Source organism: Nomascus leucogenys, chromosome 13, assembly GCF_006542625.1.
Source record: "Nomascus leucogenys isolate Asia chromosome 13, Asia_NLE_v1, whole genome shotgun sequence".
Classification (NCBI taxonomy): domain Eukaryota; kingdom Metazoa; phylum Chordata; class Mammalia; order Primates; family Hylobatidae; genus Nomascus; species Nomascus leucogenys.
In genome coordinates, this window is record NC_044393.1 from 86,241,225 (window position 1) to 86,261,757 (window position 20,533).

At 37.3% G+C, this 20,533-nt stretch overlaps 1 protein-coding gene across 4 annotated transcripts in view; it reads right to left on the minus strand.

Moving 5' to 3' along the window:
* PTN (pleiotrophin) overlaps positions 1-20,533 on the minus strand; it is a 115,063-nt gene that overhangs the window by 15,820 nt on the left and 78,710 nt on the right. For all 4 annotated transcript variants that reach the window (XM_012512346.2, XM_003261385.4, XM_012512344.2 and 1 more), the window contains exons 2-4: positions 11,488-11,603; positions 10,092-10,265; positions 7,802-7,963 (exon numbers count right to left, since the gene is read on the minus strand). In XM_012512346.2, the coding sequence (XP_012367800.1) occupies positions 7,802-7,963; positions 10,092-10,265; positions 11,488-11,602 (451 nt within the window). In that variant the 5' untranslated portion in view covers position 11,603. The remainder of the gene's footprint in view (positions 1-7,801; positions 7,964-10,091; positions 10,266-11,487; positions 11,604-20,533) is intronic.

Consider the following 20,533-nt stretch of genomic DNA (forward strand, 5'->3'; position numbering starts at 1 on the left):
TAAGCAGACATGCTTAAATGAGATGTGGAGGCAGAAGTGACCAACTAGAAGCAGGGGCCAAATGTGGGGAGATTGGATAGTCCCTCAAGAAAGGGGGCAGAAGTGACTGGTTTTGGAGGGTCACCTGTGGTGGACCTTCCAGTGATCAGTTCTAAGCAGTATATGTGCTGAACAGACAGTAACTGCAGCAGAAAGGTTTCTGCTAGATCAGTGACATGTGGTGTGAGTAGATATTTCTCCCGGATCTGTTGACTTTGGCTGCATTATTCCTGGTCTTGCAGCATCCAAGCCAGATCTTTGGCCCTCCCGGAGATTCTTTGAACTATATAATACCCTTGAATAGACCTCTTTTGCTTAACGAGCAAGAGTAGATCTTGCTGTATCTAAAAGCTTTTGACAGATACAATGTTTTAACTAATGTAATTCATCTATATTAATTAAACTCAATCTCTTTTCTTAAGAAATTAAAATCTCAAGTGTCCAACACAATTGTTCACCAATTTATCCCTGCCAGACTCTGGTAATCATTAAGCAAATTCCAGCTACAATCTTTCAGTCAAGCAATGAACCTTTCCAAGAGTAATACCGCCTCCATCTCTGGGAAAGCTAAATTCCAGATGTGCAGTTTTCAATTCTTATTATTATTATTATTATTATTATTATTATTGCTTCTTAGTATACAATATCAAAGTGGATAGCTAAAAGGTCTCTTCAGATTTTTTTTTATTATTATACTTTAAGTTCTAGGGTACATGTGCACAGCATGCAGGTTTGTTACATACGTATACATGTGCCATGTTGGTGTGCTGCACCCATTAACTCCTCATTTACATTAGGTATATCTTCTAATGCTATCCCTCCCCCCTCCCCCAACCCCACAACAGGCCCCAGTGTGTGATGTCCCCCTTCCTGTGTCCGAGTGTTCTCATTGTTCAATTCCCACCTATGAGTGAGAGCATGTGATGTTTGTTTTTTTTGTCCTTGCGATAGTTTGCTGAGAATGGTCTCTTCAGATTAAGTGGGATTCCAACCCAAGAGAATCTTCAAACAAGGCTTTCCAACTTCACATCTAGTGTTATCAAAATTGCAGACCGAGGCTAGAGTGTGGAATCTGTACAACATTGACATAGCAATAGGAAGAATTGCTTCTATACCTCAAGAAGTAATGATGTTAGAATGGACTATGATGAATTTTAAGGCAATTTTTAACCAATGTCTGGGGGATATTTAGTAATTCCCTGGTGTTTGGATAGCAACTCTCGATATTAAGCCTCCTAACCAAGTCACTTAATCTTTTAGCCTTATTACTACCAATCAAATAGCAAAGATATTCTCCAGCCTTTCCTCAATTTAATGTTGGGTATTCACAGACTTGCCAACATCTTTATGTTTCATTCTAAAATGTAAAGAGTATGATTTTCGCACTGAAACCAAGTAGTTTGCATATTAATCCATGGCCATTTCCCAAAACAAAAGTGGTCAGGAACTAAGCAAAGAAGTTCTCTAAAATGAAAAACAAACAAAAATCAAACAAACAAAGCAGATCCTGATCATATGTTTGATTAGAATGATAAAGACAGGAGAAGAAGGCACTTTCTGACGATGAGCTGAGTGACTAGATTATACGTAATATAGTTACACACCACATAGCAATGTTTCAACCAATGACGGACCACATATTGAACTGTGTTCCCATTAGGGTACAGTGGAGCTGAGGAATTCCTATCACTGCTTAACATTGGAAGGCGGCACATTACTCACATGTCCATGGTGATGCGGATGTAAATAAACTTACTGCACTGCTAGTCTTATAAAAATGTAACACAGACAATTATGTATAGTCATAATACTTGACAGTGATAATAAATGACTATGTTACTAGTTTATGTATTTACCATACAATACTTTTAATCATTATTTTAGAGTGTATTCCTTCTTCTTACTAAAAAAATAAAGTTAACTGTAAAACAGCTTCAGGCAAGTCCTTCTGGAGGTATTCCAGGAGGAGGCATCGTTATCATAGGAGACCATGTGTTACTGTCCCTGAAGACCTTCCAGTGGGACAAGATGTGGAGGTGGAAGACAGTGATGATGAACCTGACCCTGTGTAGAGCTAGGCTAATGTGTGTGTGTCTTCGTTTTAACAAAAAGTTTTAAAAAATTAAAAACACTGGCCGGGCGCGGTGGCTCACGCTTGTAATCCCAGCACTTTGGGAGGCCAAGGCGGGCGGATCACGAGATCAGGAGATCGAGACCACGGTGAAACCCCGTCTCTACTAAAAATACAAAAAAATTAACCGGGCGCGGTGGCGGGCGCCTGTAGACCCAGCTACTCGGAGAGGCTGAGGCAGGAGAATGGCGTGAACTCGGGAGGCGGAGCCTGCAGTGAGCCGAGATTGCACCACTGCACTCCAGCCTGGGCGACAGAGCGAGACTCCGTTTCAAAAAAAAAAAAAATTAAAAACGCTTATGGAATAAAGATATAAGGAAAGAATATATTTGTTATAGCTATGCAATGTGTTTGAACTTTAAGTGTTATTATAAAAGAGTCAAAAGTTAAAAAAAAATTTTAAAGTTTGTAGACTAAAATAGTTACCATAAGCTAAGGTTCACTTATTGTTGGAGAAAGAAAAATATCTTCTCATAAATTTAGTGTAGCTTAAGTGTACAGTGTTTATAGAGTCTATGGTATTGTACACTAATGTCCTACGCCTTCACATTCACTCACTGTTCATTCAGTGGCTCACCCAGAGCAACTTACAGTCCTGCAAGCTCCATTCATGGTAAGTGCCCTACAAAGATGCACCATTTTTTTCTTTTATACCATATTTTTACTATATCTTTTCAATAATTAGACACGTTTAGATACACAAATACCTATCATTGTGTTACAATAACCTACAGTATTCAGTACAGTAACATGCTGTATAGATTTGCCGCCAGGAGCAATTGGCTATAACTTACAGCCTAGGGGCACAGTAGGCTACACATCTACACTTGTATAAGTGCACCCTATGATGTTCACACGAGAATGAAATCACCTAAGGACACATTTCTCAGAACATATCCCTGTTGTTAAGTGACACATGACTGTAATTAAACTCATATTTTGAAAACTACTGATTTTCCTCGTGACTGCAATGCCCTTTACTGATCACTATAAAATTCCCTTTCCTATAATTCTGATGTTTGAAATAAGGCAGAAAAAATGACATCTAAAGAGAACAAAACCTGGAACTGACTCCACTACCAGAAAACAGAATGGACATGGATAAGTCATTGATTTTCTCTGTCCTCATTTGTTATGTGGGTATTAGATCAGACATTAGGCAAGGTCCCCAGAAGCTCTACCCTTTAAAGCTTCTAGGCATAAAGACTTATCTAATAAATACGACCAGTGTTGCATGGGTTTATAATACCAAGAAGCAGCACTGTGCAATTGAAAAGGCAGTGGGTCTTTGGTATCAGTCTGACTTTAAATTTGAATCTGGTTGCACCGCTTGCAAGCTGTGAAACCTCAAGTGAGTTGCTTAACATTTCTGAGCCTATGCTTTTCCATATATAAAGTAGGATAAATAAAATGTATGCTTAAAGTTGCTTTAAGGCTTAAATTAAATAACTAGGAGCTCCTACCCCAGTGTCCAATTCAAAATTAGTGAGTTCCCTACTTCTCTTTATCTCCTTCACATATTGAATTAATATAAGAAAAAATGTTGACGATGTACTCTTTCCTGAAGGAAGAAAATAATTTATAAATGCATCATTTTGAGAAAATTTTAGTTAAATGACTACTGCAGCTTCCACCCAAAATAAAGGAAATCAGTATATTGAAAAGATGTCTTTACCCCTATGTTTGTTGCAGCACCGTTTATGATAGCTAAGATTTGGAAGCAACCTAAGTGGCCATCAACGGATGAACAGATAAAGAGACGTGGTACATATACATAATGGAGTACAATTCAGCCATTAAAATGAATGAGATTCAATCATTTGCAACAACATGGATAGAAACGGAGATCATTAGGTTAAGTAAAATACGACAGGCACAGAAAGAGAAACATTGCATGTCCTCACTTATTTGTGGGATCTAAAATCAAAACAAATTCAAGGACACAGAGAGTAGAAGGATGGTTATCAGAGGCTAGGAAGGGTAGTGATGGGTGGTTGGGATGGCTAATGGGTACAAAAAAATAGAAAGACTGGATAAGACCTACTATTTGATAGCACAACAGGGTGACTATATAGTCAATAATAAGTGTACATTTTAAAATAATGCAAAGAGTGTGATTAGGTTGTTTGCTACTCCAAAGATAAATGCTGGAGGGGATGGACACTGCATTCTCCATAATATGCTTATTTCATATTGCAGGCCTGTATCAAAACATCTCATGTACCCCATAAATATATACACCTACCATATAACCACAAAAATTAAAAAGAAAAAAGACAAAGTTCACCTTCTCCTATTTCAAAGGAAATTAAAACCCATGGAGGTTAGTTCATACCCCTTTGTGATTTAGGTGAGAAATCAGCAGAATACAAAAGATAACATGAATTTAGAGTTAGATGAATCTTGGCACTGTCATTTATTAGAGATATACCCCTGGTCAAATAAATTAACCAGTGTTCCTCAGTTTCCTTTATAATAATACCCACCTGCAAGGATATACAGGACTTTATAAGTTACTATATGGGAAACACCTGGAACAATATATAGCAGCAGAAACTGAATAATGATAATGATAGTATAGATTCCATTCATTCCATTTGCTTTCCCATTGATTAGTAGAATGCGAGCTATCTTAAAGTTAGAGACGTGCAAAGGAAAAGCTATAATATCTATCCAAGTTTATTTGAGAAAAATAGTACAAAAATAAATACAACTTACATATGCCACTCGTTACATTTTGGTTTAAACTAGGAAAAATATGCCATGGAATGTGTACGTGTGTGTGAGTGTGTCTGTGTCCCCTGCAAAGATTTTATATCTGACACATCTCCCTGGTTCAACTACAATAAGAATATTCTTTTTTCCAGGCACGGTGGCTCACGCCTGTAATCCCAGCACTTTGGGAGGCTGAGGCGGGTGGATCATTTGAGGTCTGGAGTTCAAGACCAGCCTGACCAACATGATGAAACTTTGTCTCTATTAAAAGACAAAAAAATTAGCCGGGCGTGGTGGCACATGCCTGTAATCCCAGCTACTCAGGAGGCTGAGGCCGGAGAATCACTTGAACCCAGGAGGCGGAGGTCGCAGTGAACCGAGATCGTGTCACTGCCCTCCAGCATGGGTGACAGAGTGAGACTCTGTATCAAAAAAAAAAAAATTCTTTTTGCAAAGTGTCTCAGTGCCAAAACAGCATTTATAAAACTATCCACTGCTGAGATGTAAAAGATTGGTTAGTTTTAACAAAGGTATGTTATACACAAAGGGAAGGATGAATTTTAATGACGTGTAAATTGCGTAACTGGTAGTTTGAAACATAGAATCACTCAGAGTAATCACATTTTCAATTAATTATATCAATTAATTATATACCATAATTGATTTATATATGAATATTACAGAATGTCTACCCACTTGAAATATTTTTAGTGTCATTTTTTCAAGCTGAAAGCCTGAAACAAACTTAACCTTCATTATATGTTATTAGATGAGACACTGTATAAAGGTGAAATATAGGCCAGTTCAGGTAAAAGGAAGACTTCTCTTATTTCCTAAATATCCTTTAGGGTTCTCTCTTAATCATGTTCCCTGCTGTGTCCCATTTATCCCAAACTTTTCAACATTTTATGTGTTCACCCAGCCCCACTGTCTTCCAGCTAATCATGTCCCCACTTTTTCTCCCCTATTATTAAGTTGAATTTTCTCTTTCCCATAGGAAAGAACAGGACAGTGCACCTGTGTGTGTGTGTGTGTGTGTGTTACATGTGTATGCATGTGTGTGTGGTCTCTTGTCAATGGATTCCATACTAGAGCAGTAGTTCTCAATTTTGGCGGCATCGTGAAACCTTCTGAGATGCATTTACAATTTTTAAACTGCTGATGCTGATTGGGTTGCTCTGTGCTATACTTGGGCACTGGGAGTTTTGCAAGTTCCCACAGAATATTCTAATGTGCAGCCCAGGTTGAGCATCACTGTGCTGGAATGTGGAAGCTTCTTTAATTTCTTTTCCTTTCAATTCTGTATTTATGCTGAATATTTTGGTTCTACAGCTGGATTAAAAATAAATTATTTTGACGACAGTAACTCTGAGTTCTGCCATTTTTGGAAATGTTTCACTTAGTAGATATGGCACTGATTTTGCTTAGATTTGTGTGGTTGTCTCTGGACAAATGACATTTGGGAAGTCGGCATAAGCACTCACTGCAGTCACTCCAGCCCTGCTTCATGCCTTCCAAAAACCATATGACAACAGGCAGAGATTTCCATGATCTGGAAAGGGCAGCCTGAACCCTAGATTCACCACCTACAGGTCCAGCCTGTACCTGGCCATCCTGAAGTTGGAGATAACCATTTCTATGGACAACTCCAGCAGAGGCCAAAAAGCCAGGCCTGTGAAAAATAAAGTCCTTTCTGGCCACCAGCAGGAAACCAGCCAATCTCCCTCAGCTTCTGCAGATTTTTTTTCTATTTTTATTTATTATGAGCATTTCTTACATGGTCATTTTTCTGAATCTCTCCTTACAATTTCTCTGGCAGTGTAAATTTTCAGGACCACCTTAGAGTTAAAATATATGAGTAGAGGCCAAGAAGGTATTTGAATTTAGAGTTCATGGTGGCTTAAACAACAGAAATGTATTTATTTATTGTCTTGCAGTTCTGGAAGCTACAAGCCTAAGATCAAGGCATCTGTAGGGCTGATTTCTTCTGAAGGTTCTCCCTGTGGCTCGTAGATGGCATTCTTCTCCCTCTGTCTTCACACAGTCTCCACTCTATGTATTTCTGTGTCCTAATCTCCCTTCTTATAAAGACACCAGCCACACTGGATTAGGGCCTACCCTTGTGACTGCATTTTATCTCAATTACCTCTTTAAAGACCCTGTCTCCAATACAGTGACATTGTGAGGTACTGGGGGTTAAAACTTCAGCATATGAATTTGGGAAAACACAATTCAGACCATAACATCCATGATTAAAGAGTTTATTTCCCTCAGTTGGGATCCTTGTATGTATGAACTCATGGCCATAATGACTGTTTTTACCTTCTCCAGCAAGAGAGCAGAGCCCGACTTTCTGGGAGATACAGATCCCTGTCATTTAAAAATTCTGTGATGAATGTAGTTGGTGATCAAATTGAACTCAAAAAATACAAAGGCTCTGAAAAGAAATGCAGAACCCATTAACTTACGCAGTGAATAAAGGGAAAATGTAAAATAATTTTCCTGATTTTGTGAAAACTACATTTCGGATATCTGGGAGAAGTTTGATTTAAAATTGTCTCCTTCATAAACAGAATTCTGAGTTTGTTTTTCTTGTCAGGATACAGTTCCAATTAAGAGTTTGGAATATATGGTCATCATACAACTGTCTTTGCTGGCTTCTTTTGCTATGTTATTTATTTGGGTTAGGAGACTGTACCAATCCCGTCATCTATGCAGAGGACCTCAATTTGCACTCACAGACTGCCTGCTTCAAAGTATTTTTAAAGTATTTTTGTGATTCTCAGTGTAGGGGAGTTTTTCGGTCACTTTCTTCAGGTAATTCACCTAATATTTCCTTCTGGAAAATGTGGGTTTTCCAGATCTTGCCTGAGTCCGTCAGTCCATTAAAATTGTGGTATAATGGCAAGGACTTACCTTGAGGTTTGGGCTTGGTCAGTTTGCCACAGGGCTTGGAGATGGTGACAGTTTTCTGGCATTCAGCATTGTGCAGGGCTCGCTTCAGACTTCCAGTTCTGGTCTTCAGGGCCGTGTTCAGGTCACATTCTCCCCAGGCCTGGAACTGGTATTTGCACTCCGCTAAAGGCAGGGTAGAACCAAACAGAAATCCTTGAAAGATCCTATTGTACTTCCAGGATAATAAAGGCACACTTTTGTTTGTAACTTTTTTTATTGAAATAATTATAGATCCACGTGCAGCTATAAGAAATAATACAGAGTGTATGCGTGTGTATTGAGTTCTGTTCAATTCTATCACATGTGTAGATGCATACAATCACCATCAATACACACCATTAATATACATTCATATACACTATTAATATACAGTCCCAATACAACAGTGGGTCATTCTTTATAGTCATGGCCTAGCCACCTTCCTCCTTCCTCACCTCCCTAATCCCTGGCAACTCCTTATCTGTTCTCTAGCTCTATCATTTTTCTAGCCTAAAAATGTTGCATAAATGGAATTCTACAATATGTAAACTTTTGAGATTGGCTTTCTTTTTTACTTGGCATAATTTCCTGAAGATCTATCCAAGTTGGGTGCATCAATAGTCTGTTTCTTCCTATGCCTCAGTAGTATTCTAAAGTACCAATGTACCCCGGTTTGTTTAACCACTTATCAATTGAAGGACACCTGAGTTGTTTCCAGCTTTGGGTTATTACAAATAAAACTGCTGTATAAATTCATGTATAGGTTTTTGTGGAAACAGAAGTTTTCATTTATCTGGGATAAATGACCAAGAAACTGCTGTGTTACATGGTAAATGCATGTTTCATTTTGTAAAAAACTGCAATACTCTTTTTCCACCGTGGCTGTACCACCTTACAATTTCCACTGGCAACATATGAGGGATCTGGTTTCCCTGCACCCTCACTAGCATTTCGTCTTCTCAGTATTTTTTATTCTAGCCACTTTGATAGATGTAGAGTGATATCTCATTATGGCTTCAATTTCTAGTTCCCTAATAAGGAAAAGATGTTGAATATATTTTCAGGAGTTCATTTGTTGCCTATATATCCTCTTTGGTAAAATGTCTGTTAATGTTTTTTCCCCCACTTTCTTATTGAACTGTTAGGTTCTGTTTGTTTTGTTTTGTTGTTTTGTTTTTGTTGTTGTTTTGTTGTTTACTGTTGAGTTTGAGAGTTATTTAATATTCTCAATGTAAGTCTTTAAGATAGACCTTTTAAACTTTTTTGTAAGTGGGGTTTTAACGTGCCCATATATAATTTAAGACCAAATATACCTGTTCTCCATCACACTTTTACAGAACTTATCTATCTCCATTCAAATAAAAAATACCCCAAAGATTACAGAGGGAGAAAAAGATATACATGTATACATCCATTATCCTTCCTCACTTGTCTATGGGCCACAGTGCATTTCCATAGAACATAGATAGGACATTCTAGGCATCATGTCCCACCATGGCTAAGAAAGACAAAAAGTCTGGATTGTGGAAGAAAGAGGTTATTTGAGGGTTCAATACTGGATATAAAGTTGAAAGTGTTGAGAGATCCTGTCTCAGATAGATAGATCAGGCCAGCATAAGACTGACTCTAGTCAGTGGGAGAAAGATTTATGAAAAGTGGCTGTGAGCAGCCCGGCTGAACTCAGTAAGTGAATCTGTGAACCTGTGTGGAGGGAGGGGTGGGATCAAATGAGAGAGAAGGTCTGAAAGTGACAGGGAGAAACATGGAGAAGGAGGAGAATAAATAAGAAAAGGGGAAAGGAAAAACCAAAGGAACTTAGAAATAGAAGAAAGGAGAGAGAAGACAGATCAATTAACATTATTAAGAGGAATCAAGGATATATTTTATGTTCCTTTGGAAAAGCAGTGGTTCCCAACCAGGGATGATTTTGACCACCACGGGACATTTGGCCATAGATATTTGGAGACATTTTTAATTTTCACATCTGGAGTGGGTGAGGAATGCTACCGGAAACTAGTGAGTAGAAGCCAGGGATGCTGCTGAATACCCTAAAATGCACAAGACAGCCTCCACAACAAAGAATTGCCTGGCCTGAAATGGGACCAGTGTCAAAGTTGAGAAACACTGGGGCTGGGAAAGATGTCTGGTTACTTTGTGTCTGATAAGATAAAGTTATTTAAAATGAAAAGTACTCATCCTTAAAAAGACATTTGGTGGAAAAATTTGAGAATTATCTCAGAGTAGGAGATTAACTCAGTAGCATGAGGCTTACCTCCAAATTGCTTCTTCCAGTTGCAGGGGATCTTACATCTCTGGGTCTTCATGGTTTGCTTGCACTCAGCTCCAGTCCGAGTGCCCTCCCGCGTGCCTAGCCCACAGTCTCCACTGGTGGGCACACACACACTCCACTGCCATTCTCCACAGTCAGACTTCTTCACTTTTTTTTCTGAATGAAAGGAAGAAACCCTAATCAACATACAGAAAACTCCTTAACTTCCAGATATAACCAAGTTCATTCCTGAGCACCTTAATTGCAGGATCTGTGTTTTTTTTGTCTGTATCTTTATTGTCTAGTGAATAATAGAAACATGATGAATATTACCCAAATTATTGAACCAGTGAATGATCAGGAGAAGAGAGAAAGAAAACTAAGAGCTAAAACTAATATTAATTTAACTCCCTCTTACTATGTGCCGGAGACTGTGCTAAGTGATTTAGTGGCATCTGCTTTTAGAAGCAAACATTTCTATAAAAGAAGAAATGGTCAAAAATAGTTTTCCTAAAAATGGAGAAAATATTCTATTAGAAATAACAGTTGTCAGCCGGGCAAAGTGGCTCACGCCTGTAATCCCAGCACTTTGGGAGGTCAAAGCAGGCAGATCACAAGGTCAAAAGATCGAGACCATCCTGGCTAACATGGTGAAACCCCAACTCTACTAAAAATACAAAAATTAGCTGGGCATGGTGGTGCGTGCCTATATCCCCAGCTACTCGGGAAGCTGAGGCAGGAGAATCGCCTGAACCGGGAGACAGAGGATACAGTGAGTTGAGGTCGCACCACTGCACTCCAGCCTGGTGACAGAGCAAGACTCCAACTCAAAAAAAAAAAAAAAAAAAAAAAAAAAGAAATAACAGTTGTCAAATGAGCCATTTCAAAGCAAGTTGTTGTTCCTTTCTCTGTCTTGTAGAAGGAATGACATACAAATATGGTGGATCACAGATTTAAACAGACTGTCAGTTCTACAGCCTACTTATGACTTTGGGAGTGGCATAGAGAAGGTGCTTTATCTTCTCTGCGCCTCAGTTTCCTCCTCTGTAAGTCTGATATTAAGGAGAAAAACAAGTTGCAGTGCATTTTTTTTTGAGGTAGAGAGATAAATAATAAAGTACCTGATTACTGTTCAATGTTCTATACATAGTAGCTGCTAATTTGATCATCATATTAATGATCATCATTGTCATGCAATCCAGGACTTACAATGGGAGAAAAATAAGACAGGATATTTCTTAGGTTCCTCTAAGTAATTATTTTTAAAAAGGGAAGATTGAAGGAATAGAGGAATAGGAAGGGAGAGAGGCAGAGTAGAAGACAGGAAGGAAAAGCAGGTAATTAGGCTAGATGGACATTAATCAATGAAGTATCTTGCCTTCAGAACCCTACTGCTTACCTGGTTTCTCTTTCTTCCCTGCTTCAGCAATATCCACAGCTGCCAGTATGAAAATGAATGCCAAGAAGGCAGCTGCAAATTTTCGACGCTGCTGCTGGTACTGTTGAGCCTGCATTCTAGGAATAAACAGAGAAAGAGAGGAAGGTGGCATTAACCTAAGTCAGAGAGGAAGACTCATTGAACCCCTTGATGAAAAGGCTCCACTTTCCATTTCTGGAATGTTAGATTTCAGGAAGAGTCATATCAACTATCTTGGGTAGAATTTTATCTATTCTCACCAACAGCCATTGAAATAAGTGCTCTTCTGCAATCAATCACGTATTCACTGACAAAACGCAACAGTTCTTCACTTAAGACTTCACGACCATTTGCTAAGTATGACTCAGAAATTATGGAAGCAAAAGAACTTTGAAGGCATGCATTTGAACATAGTCCTACTGTCTTGCTGATAGCATCACTTGGTAATATCGACAACTACAGCCATCTTCAAAATTTCTGACAATATTAGAAACAACCACAGCTAATGGTATTGCTGTAACAAGACCAATCTGAGTAGACATGATGAATGAATTACCTATACAAGTATATGTTTACTGTTTCTATTTAGATGCATACACAACAACCGACATCTCTGACCTTTTTAAAATCAGTCATAATCATCACTATCATCTTATCATTATTCCATTATTTATTGATCTAACAAAGAGTGAATCCCAGAAGTAGAGCTAGCACACCTGTGATACATATCAAACACAATGATAAACTCACATGTGCTAAAAATCCTCTAATCTTAGGATATGAAGTCTTTACACTCACTCATAATAGGAAATGCTCACATTTGATGTGAATCAAAAATCCCAAGATATCATTAGAAAGACTCTCCTAGAACTAGAAGCCACCTGTGACAGCCTAGTGTCAATATGGTCACTTGGCCAAAACACCCTTGAGAAAGTCTCAGTCCAAGCTCCAGGACGACCCACTTCCCAATGGCTACACCATATGGCTGCAGCAACTTGCCTGGCAGTTATTGAGCTCCATCTGCTGTGTTAGTGGTGTGTTATACTTCATGTAAAAATGGTTGTAATGACCTATGATCATAGGCTGATAATTTTTTTTCCAGAGGTAGTAATAGATTAGTTTAGGTGTTTTAACATTCTCTTTAGTGTGAACAATAAAACGTTTCATGTATATAAGGGATTGAGATTATTCTGTTCTCTAATTTATTTTCCTCATTCAAAAATATCTATGAGATGATATCCTTGCCAGTGAATTTTTCTCCTTTTCTGTGGCATTGGATATGCTGTCTCTTATTAGTGTTATTTTTATTTATTTATTTATTTTTAATTTTACTTTAAGTTACAGGATACATGTGCAGAATGTGCAGGTTTGTTACATAGGCATACACGTGCCAATGTGGTTTGCTGCACCTATTGACCAGTCCTCTAAGTTCCCTCCCCTCACCCTGCACCCCTCAACAGGTCCTGGTGTGTGATGTTCCCCTCCCTGTGTCCATGTCTTCTCAATGCTCAGCTCCCAGTTATGAGTGAAAACATGTGGTGTTTGGTTTCCTGTTCTTGTGTTACTTTGCTGTGGACGATGGCTTCCAGCTTCACCCATGTCCCTGCAAAGGACATGATCTCATTCCTTGTTATGGTTACCTAGTATTCCATGGTATATACGTACCAAATTTTCTTTATCCAGTCTATCACTGATGGCATTTGGGTTGGTTCAATGACTTTGCTATAGTAAATAGTGCTGCAATAAACATACTGTGCATGTGTCTTTATAGTAAAATAGTTTATATTCCTTTGGGTATATACTCAGTAATGGGATGGCTGGATCAAATGGTATTTCTGGTTCTAGATCCTTGAGGAATCACCATACTGTCTTCCACAATGGTTGAACTAATTTCCAGAATTTACAAGGAACTTAAACAAATTTATTTTAAAAAAAATCAAAAAGTGGGCAAAGGATATGAACAGACACTTTTTTAAGAAGACATTTATGCAGCCAACAAACATGAAAAAAAGTTCAACATCACTGATCATTAGAGAAATGCAAGTCAAAACCACAATGAGATACCATCTCACGCCAGTCAGAATGGCAATTATTAAAAAGTCAAGAAACAATAGATGCTAGCAAGACTGTGGAGAAATAAGAACGCTTTTACACTGTTGGTGGGAATGTAAATTAGTGTTGTTTTTTAAAATTGATGACTTTGGATTCCAATGTATGGATGAAGCATACTTCACTTATCAAGTAAAATTAATATTTTGAACCTTTAGTTTTTTCCCTGAATCACAAGCCTAGATTAGTTACTCACCATCTCCAGCACTTTCTATAAGATAAGGTGATTTGTTCTTCCTCCTGAGGTTAAATTCTTATTTATCAGATTGGTGCAAAAGTAATCATGGTTTTCGCCCTTAAAGTAAAAATCGCAGTTACTTTTGCACCAACCTAATACCTCATGAATGGTCACGCAGAAAAGTTTCTACTCATTCTGAGGCTTTTCCTGTGCTTTTAATTGGGTGTGAATGATAAAAGAAGCCAATCTAGAGTCACTGGTTTGCAAGTCTTTTCAGAGTTCTTTGAGGTGGGCACTGGCACATCAGTACTACTATATCTTTTCATAATGTATTCAAATGTCATTTAAAATTATTAGGTGTAAAGTAAACCAAAGTGGAAGTCTTTGAGCTTTCCCCAGAGGCTGTCTGAAAGCCTTCTTTCTGCCACTTTGGCAGAAACTTTTCATTTCAATTGTTTAAAAGGGCAAATTACTTTTTTGATTCAGAACTTTTAAATTACAATATATTTCTTTCCAAGTTAAAATTTACCTGCATTTTCAACAATTACTTACAAATATCAGAAGTATTTAGGTTTTTTAGAATTAGATTACTGTGAGAATTTGGAAATTCCCATGGAGAACGCAGAACTCTTGAGATAACTTTCTGCCCAAGCCATGGGATGCGCTTCCATAGTCCTATGATACCTACAGCAGGAAGAGAGGCCAGAAGCACCTCATAGCCCACTGGGGAAATATGATAACTTGGCAGAAATAGAAAGACTCTACCTTCCATAAATAATACAATAACACGCAAATACACACACACGCACACACAGAGTTATTCATGGGAAGGTGCTATCACTGGCAAGTTTTAACCTCAGCATTGCTAGTTATATATTGTTAAACTCTTGTTTTCATCATTATTTTCAAAAAGATTTCTCTTAATCCAGTTCTATTCACTGATTTCAAGGAAAAAAACACACAGGCCAGAATTTCCAAATCAAATAAAATTTTTAGTATAGAATGGTCTACTAAACAAGTCATTATAACTGAAATATGAGCTGACTGGAAAGAAGGAAAGATAAGTACTGGATGGGAGTTGGAGAGAGAGTAGAATGGAAATACACTCTATCTGCCTCTAATGTTAATTTAGAATAATTAAGAATATTAAGAATTGAGTAAATGGTGGATTTCAGCACTTAAATCTTCTATAAAAAAATGCACCCAAGTCCATGTGTACAATGGGTCACCTGTGCACAATACATGTTCAACAACAGCTTTGAATTGAAGGACATCGTTCTTCTCAACCTCTTCTCCCCTTCCTTCTATCTTGCTCATCATTCTACTTAAGCCTATATTTTGAGAGCTTAGATTTTTCTGGGTAGAGAAAATGAATAAAGGTTATTTAAAAGAAGAGAGTAAGGAGTTTTAAAAATGCAATGATTGAGTTTATCCAAAAATTCAAGTATGCCCAAAACAATATCCAACTAGCCTGCTGGTGCCTTGCTGTTGTAATAAATACTTGAGTAATTAGTATATGGGTAGATAACAGTTCCCCTTGCTTGTGATATTTGCATAGGTGATTGTTTATTTGTCCTTAGCACCAAGTGAGGGCAAAAGCTCTTCCTGTATGAAGTTTAACCCTACCTGTTCTCCAACAGACTGAGTGCCAAAAGAGAGCCAAGGCAAAAACATTGATTCTAAGGAAGTGATCAGGATCGTGGCATATTTTTTTAATCTGGGGAAAATAAAATAGTGCAAGAATGAAGCCTTACTAAATTGACTCCATTCTTCTGAATAATTTACTTATTTCTCACCCCCTTTTTCTACTGCCATCATTCTTGTACTTGCCCTAATAGACTTAATTGCATATTAACAATTAAGTTGAAGACTACCATATTTGGGTTCTGGTGCCTGGAAATTATTGTTAAGTTATCTCAATGAAATCTGAAACTCAATGATTAAAAGACATTAAAGAAACCAACTTTAGGGGAATGTGTTTATTAAATCTCAATCTCTTTTCTGGATAAATAGCTGATTAGGAAAAGACAGCTCCCCTTTGCCTTAGTATTTTAAGGAGATCTAGAATTTTCAAGATGGTAATATCTAAAGTAAATACAGAGAAAGGATGCTGGAAACTACTTTAGCGACCTATTTGGGGGATTAACACAGGATCTGGAGGCAAAAGCTTTGGCCCAAACTTCAGCTATACCACTTACTTTTTGAGTGTCCTTGAACAAATTACCAAATCACAACGGATTGAGCTGTTTTGACATCTGCAAAATGGGGGTGGTTGTAACAATTACTTGAGAGACTTGTCATGAAGACTGCAAGATACAGACATCGAGATAACCAGAATATTAAGAAATATAATATTAGTTGCTGAATAAAATTAGTGTACCCCTTTACTCTTATTACTTACTACAAAGAAGTGCTTTTTTATTTTTTAAAAAAAAAGCATTATACTTTGTTTTATCTAGTATTATCCAAAAGCAAAACAAAACAAACAAAAAGGAACAGAGAGAGAGATATGATTTAATTGAGACCAACTAAAGTTGTGTTCAGCCTTATCAGGACACAAATTAAATCTCCTTTACTTCCTGGAAGCTTAATAAGAACTCAAGGACCTTCATCCCCAGTATTTCTTTTGAGTTCGCTGAAGTCAAGAGGTCCAATGTTGCAATGTTGATAATTAGGAAATATGTAAATGCAATTTAACTCGTATGAAATGAGAAAAAACATCTCACTTTGCAACTACATATTATACCCTTCATGTGATAAAACTATTACACCTCCCACTTTTTATTTAAAGTACCTAAGATTTTAAAATAGCTACCACTCATTACACTTTTTGCTAGTGAAAAATATCAGCAAAACATAGCATTAAACAGAGGAATGAATAGTCATAATAAAAGATTGTCTCTGCCCTTTGTCAATACCTGGGGATGTGTAATTTACCAAAGAAGTGCTGGAAACAATCAGTTTTGAGAGTAGCCTCATATGACAGTAAATGATTTGTGATGCTTCTGCATTATTTGTTTCACATTGCCAGATTGTTCTAGATATTGTGTGATTCAGTTGCATAAACTCGCATGAAATAGTAATTTTCTGACCTCTTTACTGTAAAACAAAACACAAGTTATAGAAAAACCACACAAACCCACTAAAGAGCTTAGCAAATTATTGTAAGATTTTTCCAGTCATGCGAGAAGGCTTTACATGTTTCCCATCCCAATGACAGTCTCATCCCTCCAAAAGTAACTCATATAGTAATTATTTATTTGTATTATTTGAAGGTTTTATTCAAGGGTGCTTCCCTTGACTTGTCTAATTTTATTTTATTTTATTTTATTTTTAAACTGATACATCTTTCAATTTGCTTTTACCATACAGGATTACCCTCCATCACTTTCTTTTTCTTGCTTTTTACTTTTACAAAACCCAGACCATTTAATCATTAGTATCCCATATTCTAGATTTTGATGATTGCAAATTCATGGTGCAATTCAATATTCTCTTCAGTTGTAAATTGGCAGCTGGATGCAGAGGCTTAATCAGACTCAGGTGCTATCCCTTTGGTAAGAATGTAAATAACATTGCATTCTTTCACCAGGAGCTACAAAATATTTGGGTTTTGCTCTTTTGTGATGTTAACAGCCATTGGTACTTAATGAGTATGGAGGGGGGTTGCAAAATGGTGATATTCTCATTCTAGTCCTTCATTTTCATACAATACTTAATTCCATAAAGAAATGTTTTCCTTCATCTAATATTTTGTTCAGCTGTTTAAAGTTCATAAAGATATATGGGATAAATGCTTGATTCTTTCCTTTTATTTATCTAGTTTTCAAGATTATGAATTTGCTCTCTACTATCATTAAAATACAGCCAATGACTTTTTCTTTTTTTAATGTTATTATAAATTCATGCATTTATTCATATTTGATAGGTTTTAAGCCATCACATTCTTTTTATCTTTATTGAAGCTCTAATTGTCCCATCTTTGGCCCATGTAAGCTTCACTAAATTAAGTTGTCTTGTGAATTATTTTAACACTAGCCTTATAATCTTTTGTAAGTTCCATGCTCTCTGGTATATCAAGATTTTCCAGGTCTATCCTTCAAGAATCTTTGTTTGTTCGCTTTGATAATAATAAATGATATTTTAAGACCAAAATCTGGGCACTAGGGATGCTCAGCTTCAATGAGTTTGTCTTTATTTCCAGCCCATTTTCTGTGAGCAGAGTGAGGAAAGGACAAAGGAAATGATAGAACTAAATATAAAATTAATGATTTGATTATCTTACATTACATAAACATTAGTCTCATGATAATACTAAACCCACCAATTATGAATTTTAAAAGCAGTTAAAATGATTTTACATAGGTGATCTCCTTTTGGCTCTCATTTTTATAGTTGCTTGACATCTATGTAATCAGACATTTTAGTCATTACACACTTACAGGGGCCAAGGGAAAATTTCCCCTTTGCCCTGTGAAGATTACCTAAAAATCACTGAGAAAAGGTAAATAAACAGGAGAAATGGCATATAAATTTATTTGATCATATTTTTATGTGACATGGGAGCATTCAGAACAAAGACCCAAAGATTCAGGAGAAAAACTATCTATTTTTATGCCTAGGCTCAACAAAATATGGACAGCTGTGTAAAAGTATGATTAGGCAAAGGTATAATCTAGTGCTAACAACAGGCTGAATGACGAAACCCAGCAAAGCCTGCCTGTTTAGAGTCTTCTTAGTCTCTCTCTGTGTACCTTTGCTTTCTCTGCATGTGGGGCAGGGCCCTTTCTGGAATGGAGGTCTTATGATTTATACTCAAAGTAGGTCAGATAATTTCTTTATGGCCAGTTTTTACACAGAAAGGTGTAGGGAAGTTAGAGTAATATCTTTAGGTTCTATGGCTGGTTTTGGGGAAAAATAGTTCTGGTTTCTATGACATGCCTTGTGGAAGTTTCTGTGACTATTGACAATCTATTTTACTTTCCTTTATAAATATAGTATTATTTTAGCTGAGATGCCCAAGGGATTTTTTTCTTTAAAGTACAACAATTTTCCTGAAAAATAACTAGGTGTTTTTCATTTTGGTTAAATATTTTCAGACAGTAATGAGATCTTTGCTTTGCCTATTTTCAATATTTGTCATTTTATCTCAAATCCTTTTTATATTTTTTATTTAAAAGCAATTGCTTTTTTATCTTCAATTTATCTTAAGGTATTACTTGTGTTTATTCAATCTTGTGTCCCTTCTAGTTTAGTCTTCATTTCTAAAATACATTTCTTATAATTCTAATTCTTTCCTAGTTTTCTCACCTCATTGCTGAGTTTTCTAATTATAATTTGTGATGCTCTTTTACATTTCATATTGTTTTCTTAGTGCTTTCTAACTCATTTTGAAAGAGTAGGTTACTGTAGCAGGACAAGCCACGGACAAAACCCTTCAGACACCGAGATAGTGAAGGGAGTGGCTTTAATCAGCTGGGAGCATCAGTGGCCTAGCATCTTAAAATCCGAGCTCCTCAGGTGCTCAACTTCTGTCCCTTTTAAGGGCTAACAACTCTAAGGGGGTCCACGTGAGAGGGTCGTGATCGATTGTGCAAGCCACGGGGTATGTGACAGGGGCTGTGAGCACTGATGGTCAGAGTGAAACAGAACAGAACGAGAGGTTTCACAATGTCCTTCCATACAATGTCTGGAATCTATAGATAACAACAGTTGCTAGGTCAGGGGTGGAATTTTAACTACCAGGCTTAGGTCAGGCAGGCCCAGGCCTGGTTTCAGATCTGGTTCCTTGGTTTCAGGTCTGGTGCCTAGGCGCTGGGCTACCTGCCTTTTGTTTCACTTCTCCTTCCTTTTCTGAGTACAAAACAATATGAGAGGGTCTCTCTTGTCCCTCATTTCCCCTCTTCAAGACTCTCACTTTTTATTAGTTGGAGTTCTCACTCTTATTTTTGCTACTTATGTCTTTTTGTGCAATAGATTGATAGTGATTCATATAGTACACTTGTGCTGAAGCATTTTGGTGAACCAAGGTAGCGATGAAGATTTTTATCATTTGAAGAAGTACAGGTAGCAAACAAGGGAGCAGTAAGCAGGTTCCTATTACTATTATAACTCTTATTGTAAGAGTTTTAAAGTTTCTTAGTGCTGGGAACCACCTTCTAAACATGGCTTCAGGGTCGAATCCATGCTACACTTGTATGGGCACATGTGCCAGTTTTGTCATATTTTTAACTATGTCTTTAACTACTTGCCTTTGATTATCTATGTGTAGACAGTAAGTAGTAAGGTTAAATTTCTTATAGACCTCTCTTTCAGCTGCTAGCAAGTAGTTGAGAGCCAATCTATTTTGATAGATAGCATTTCTTATCTGAGTTTCTTGCTGGGCCAGAATAGTCAAGGCTTGACCGGTTTTATTAGTGATGATTTCTAAAACAGCTTGCAACCGTATGATTCAGTTGAGCATGTAAATGGGGGTCTGGTATCCCCATGAGCCATCTTGTGCCTAAGTACCAGGCCTATAATATTGTATGATTTGCTTACGGGGCTATTCATTATTTTTCAATTTTTTTATAGCTATGCTTTTCTTTTTGCAGGAAGCATACACAGGGAAGCCCAGGAGTTCACCTGTTTTTATGGGTAGTAGGAAGAAAGATGGTTTAATAGTGCCAATAACACAACTACCTGACCACTGGTCAGGCAGCTTAGCATAGGTTCTATGTCCACATATCCAGTATAGCCTAG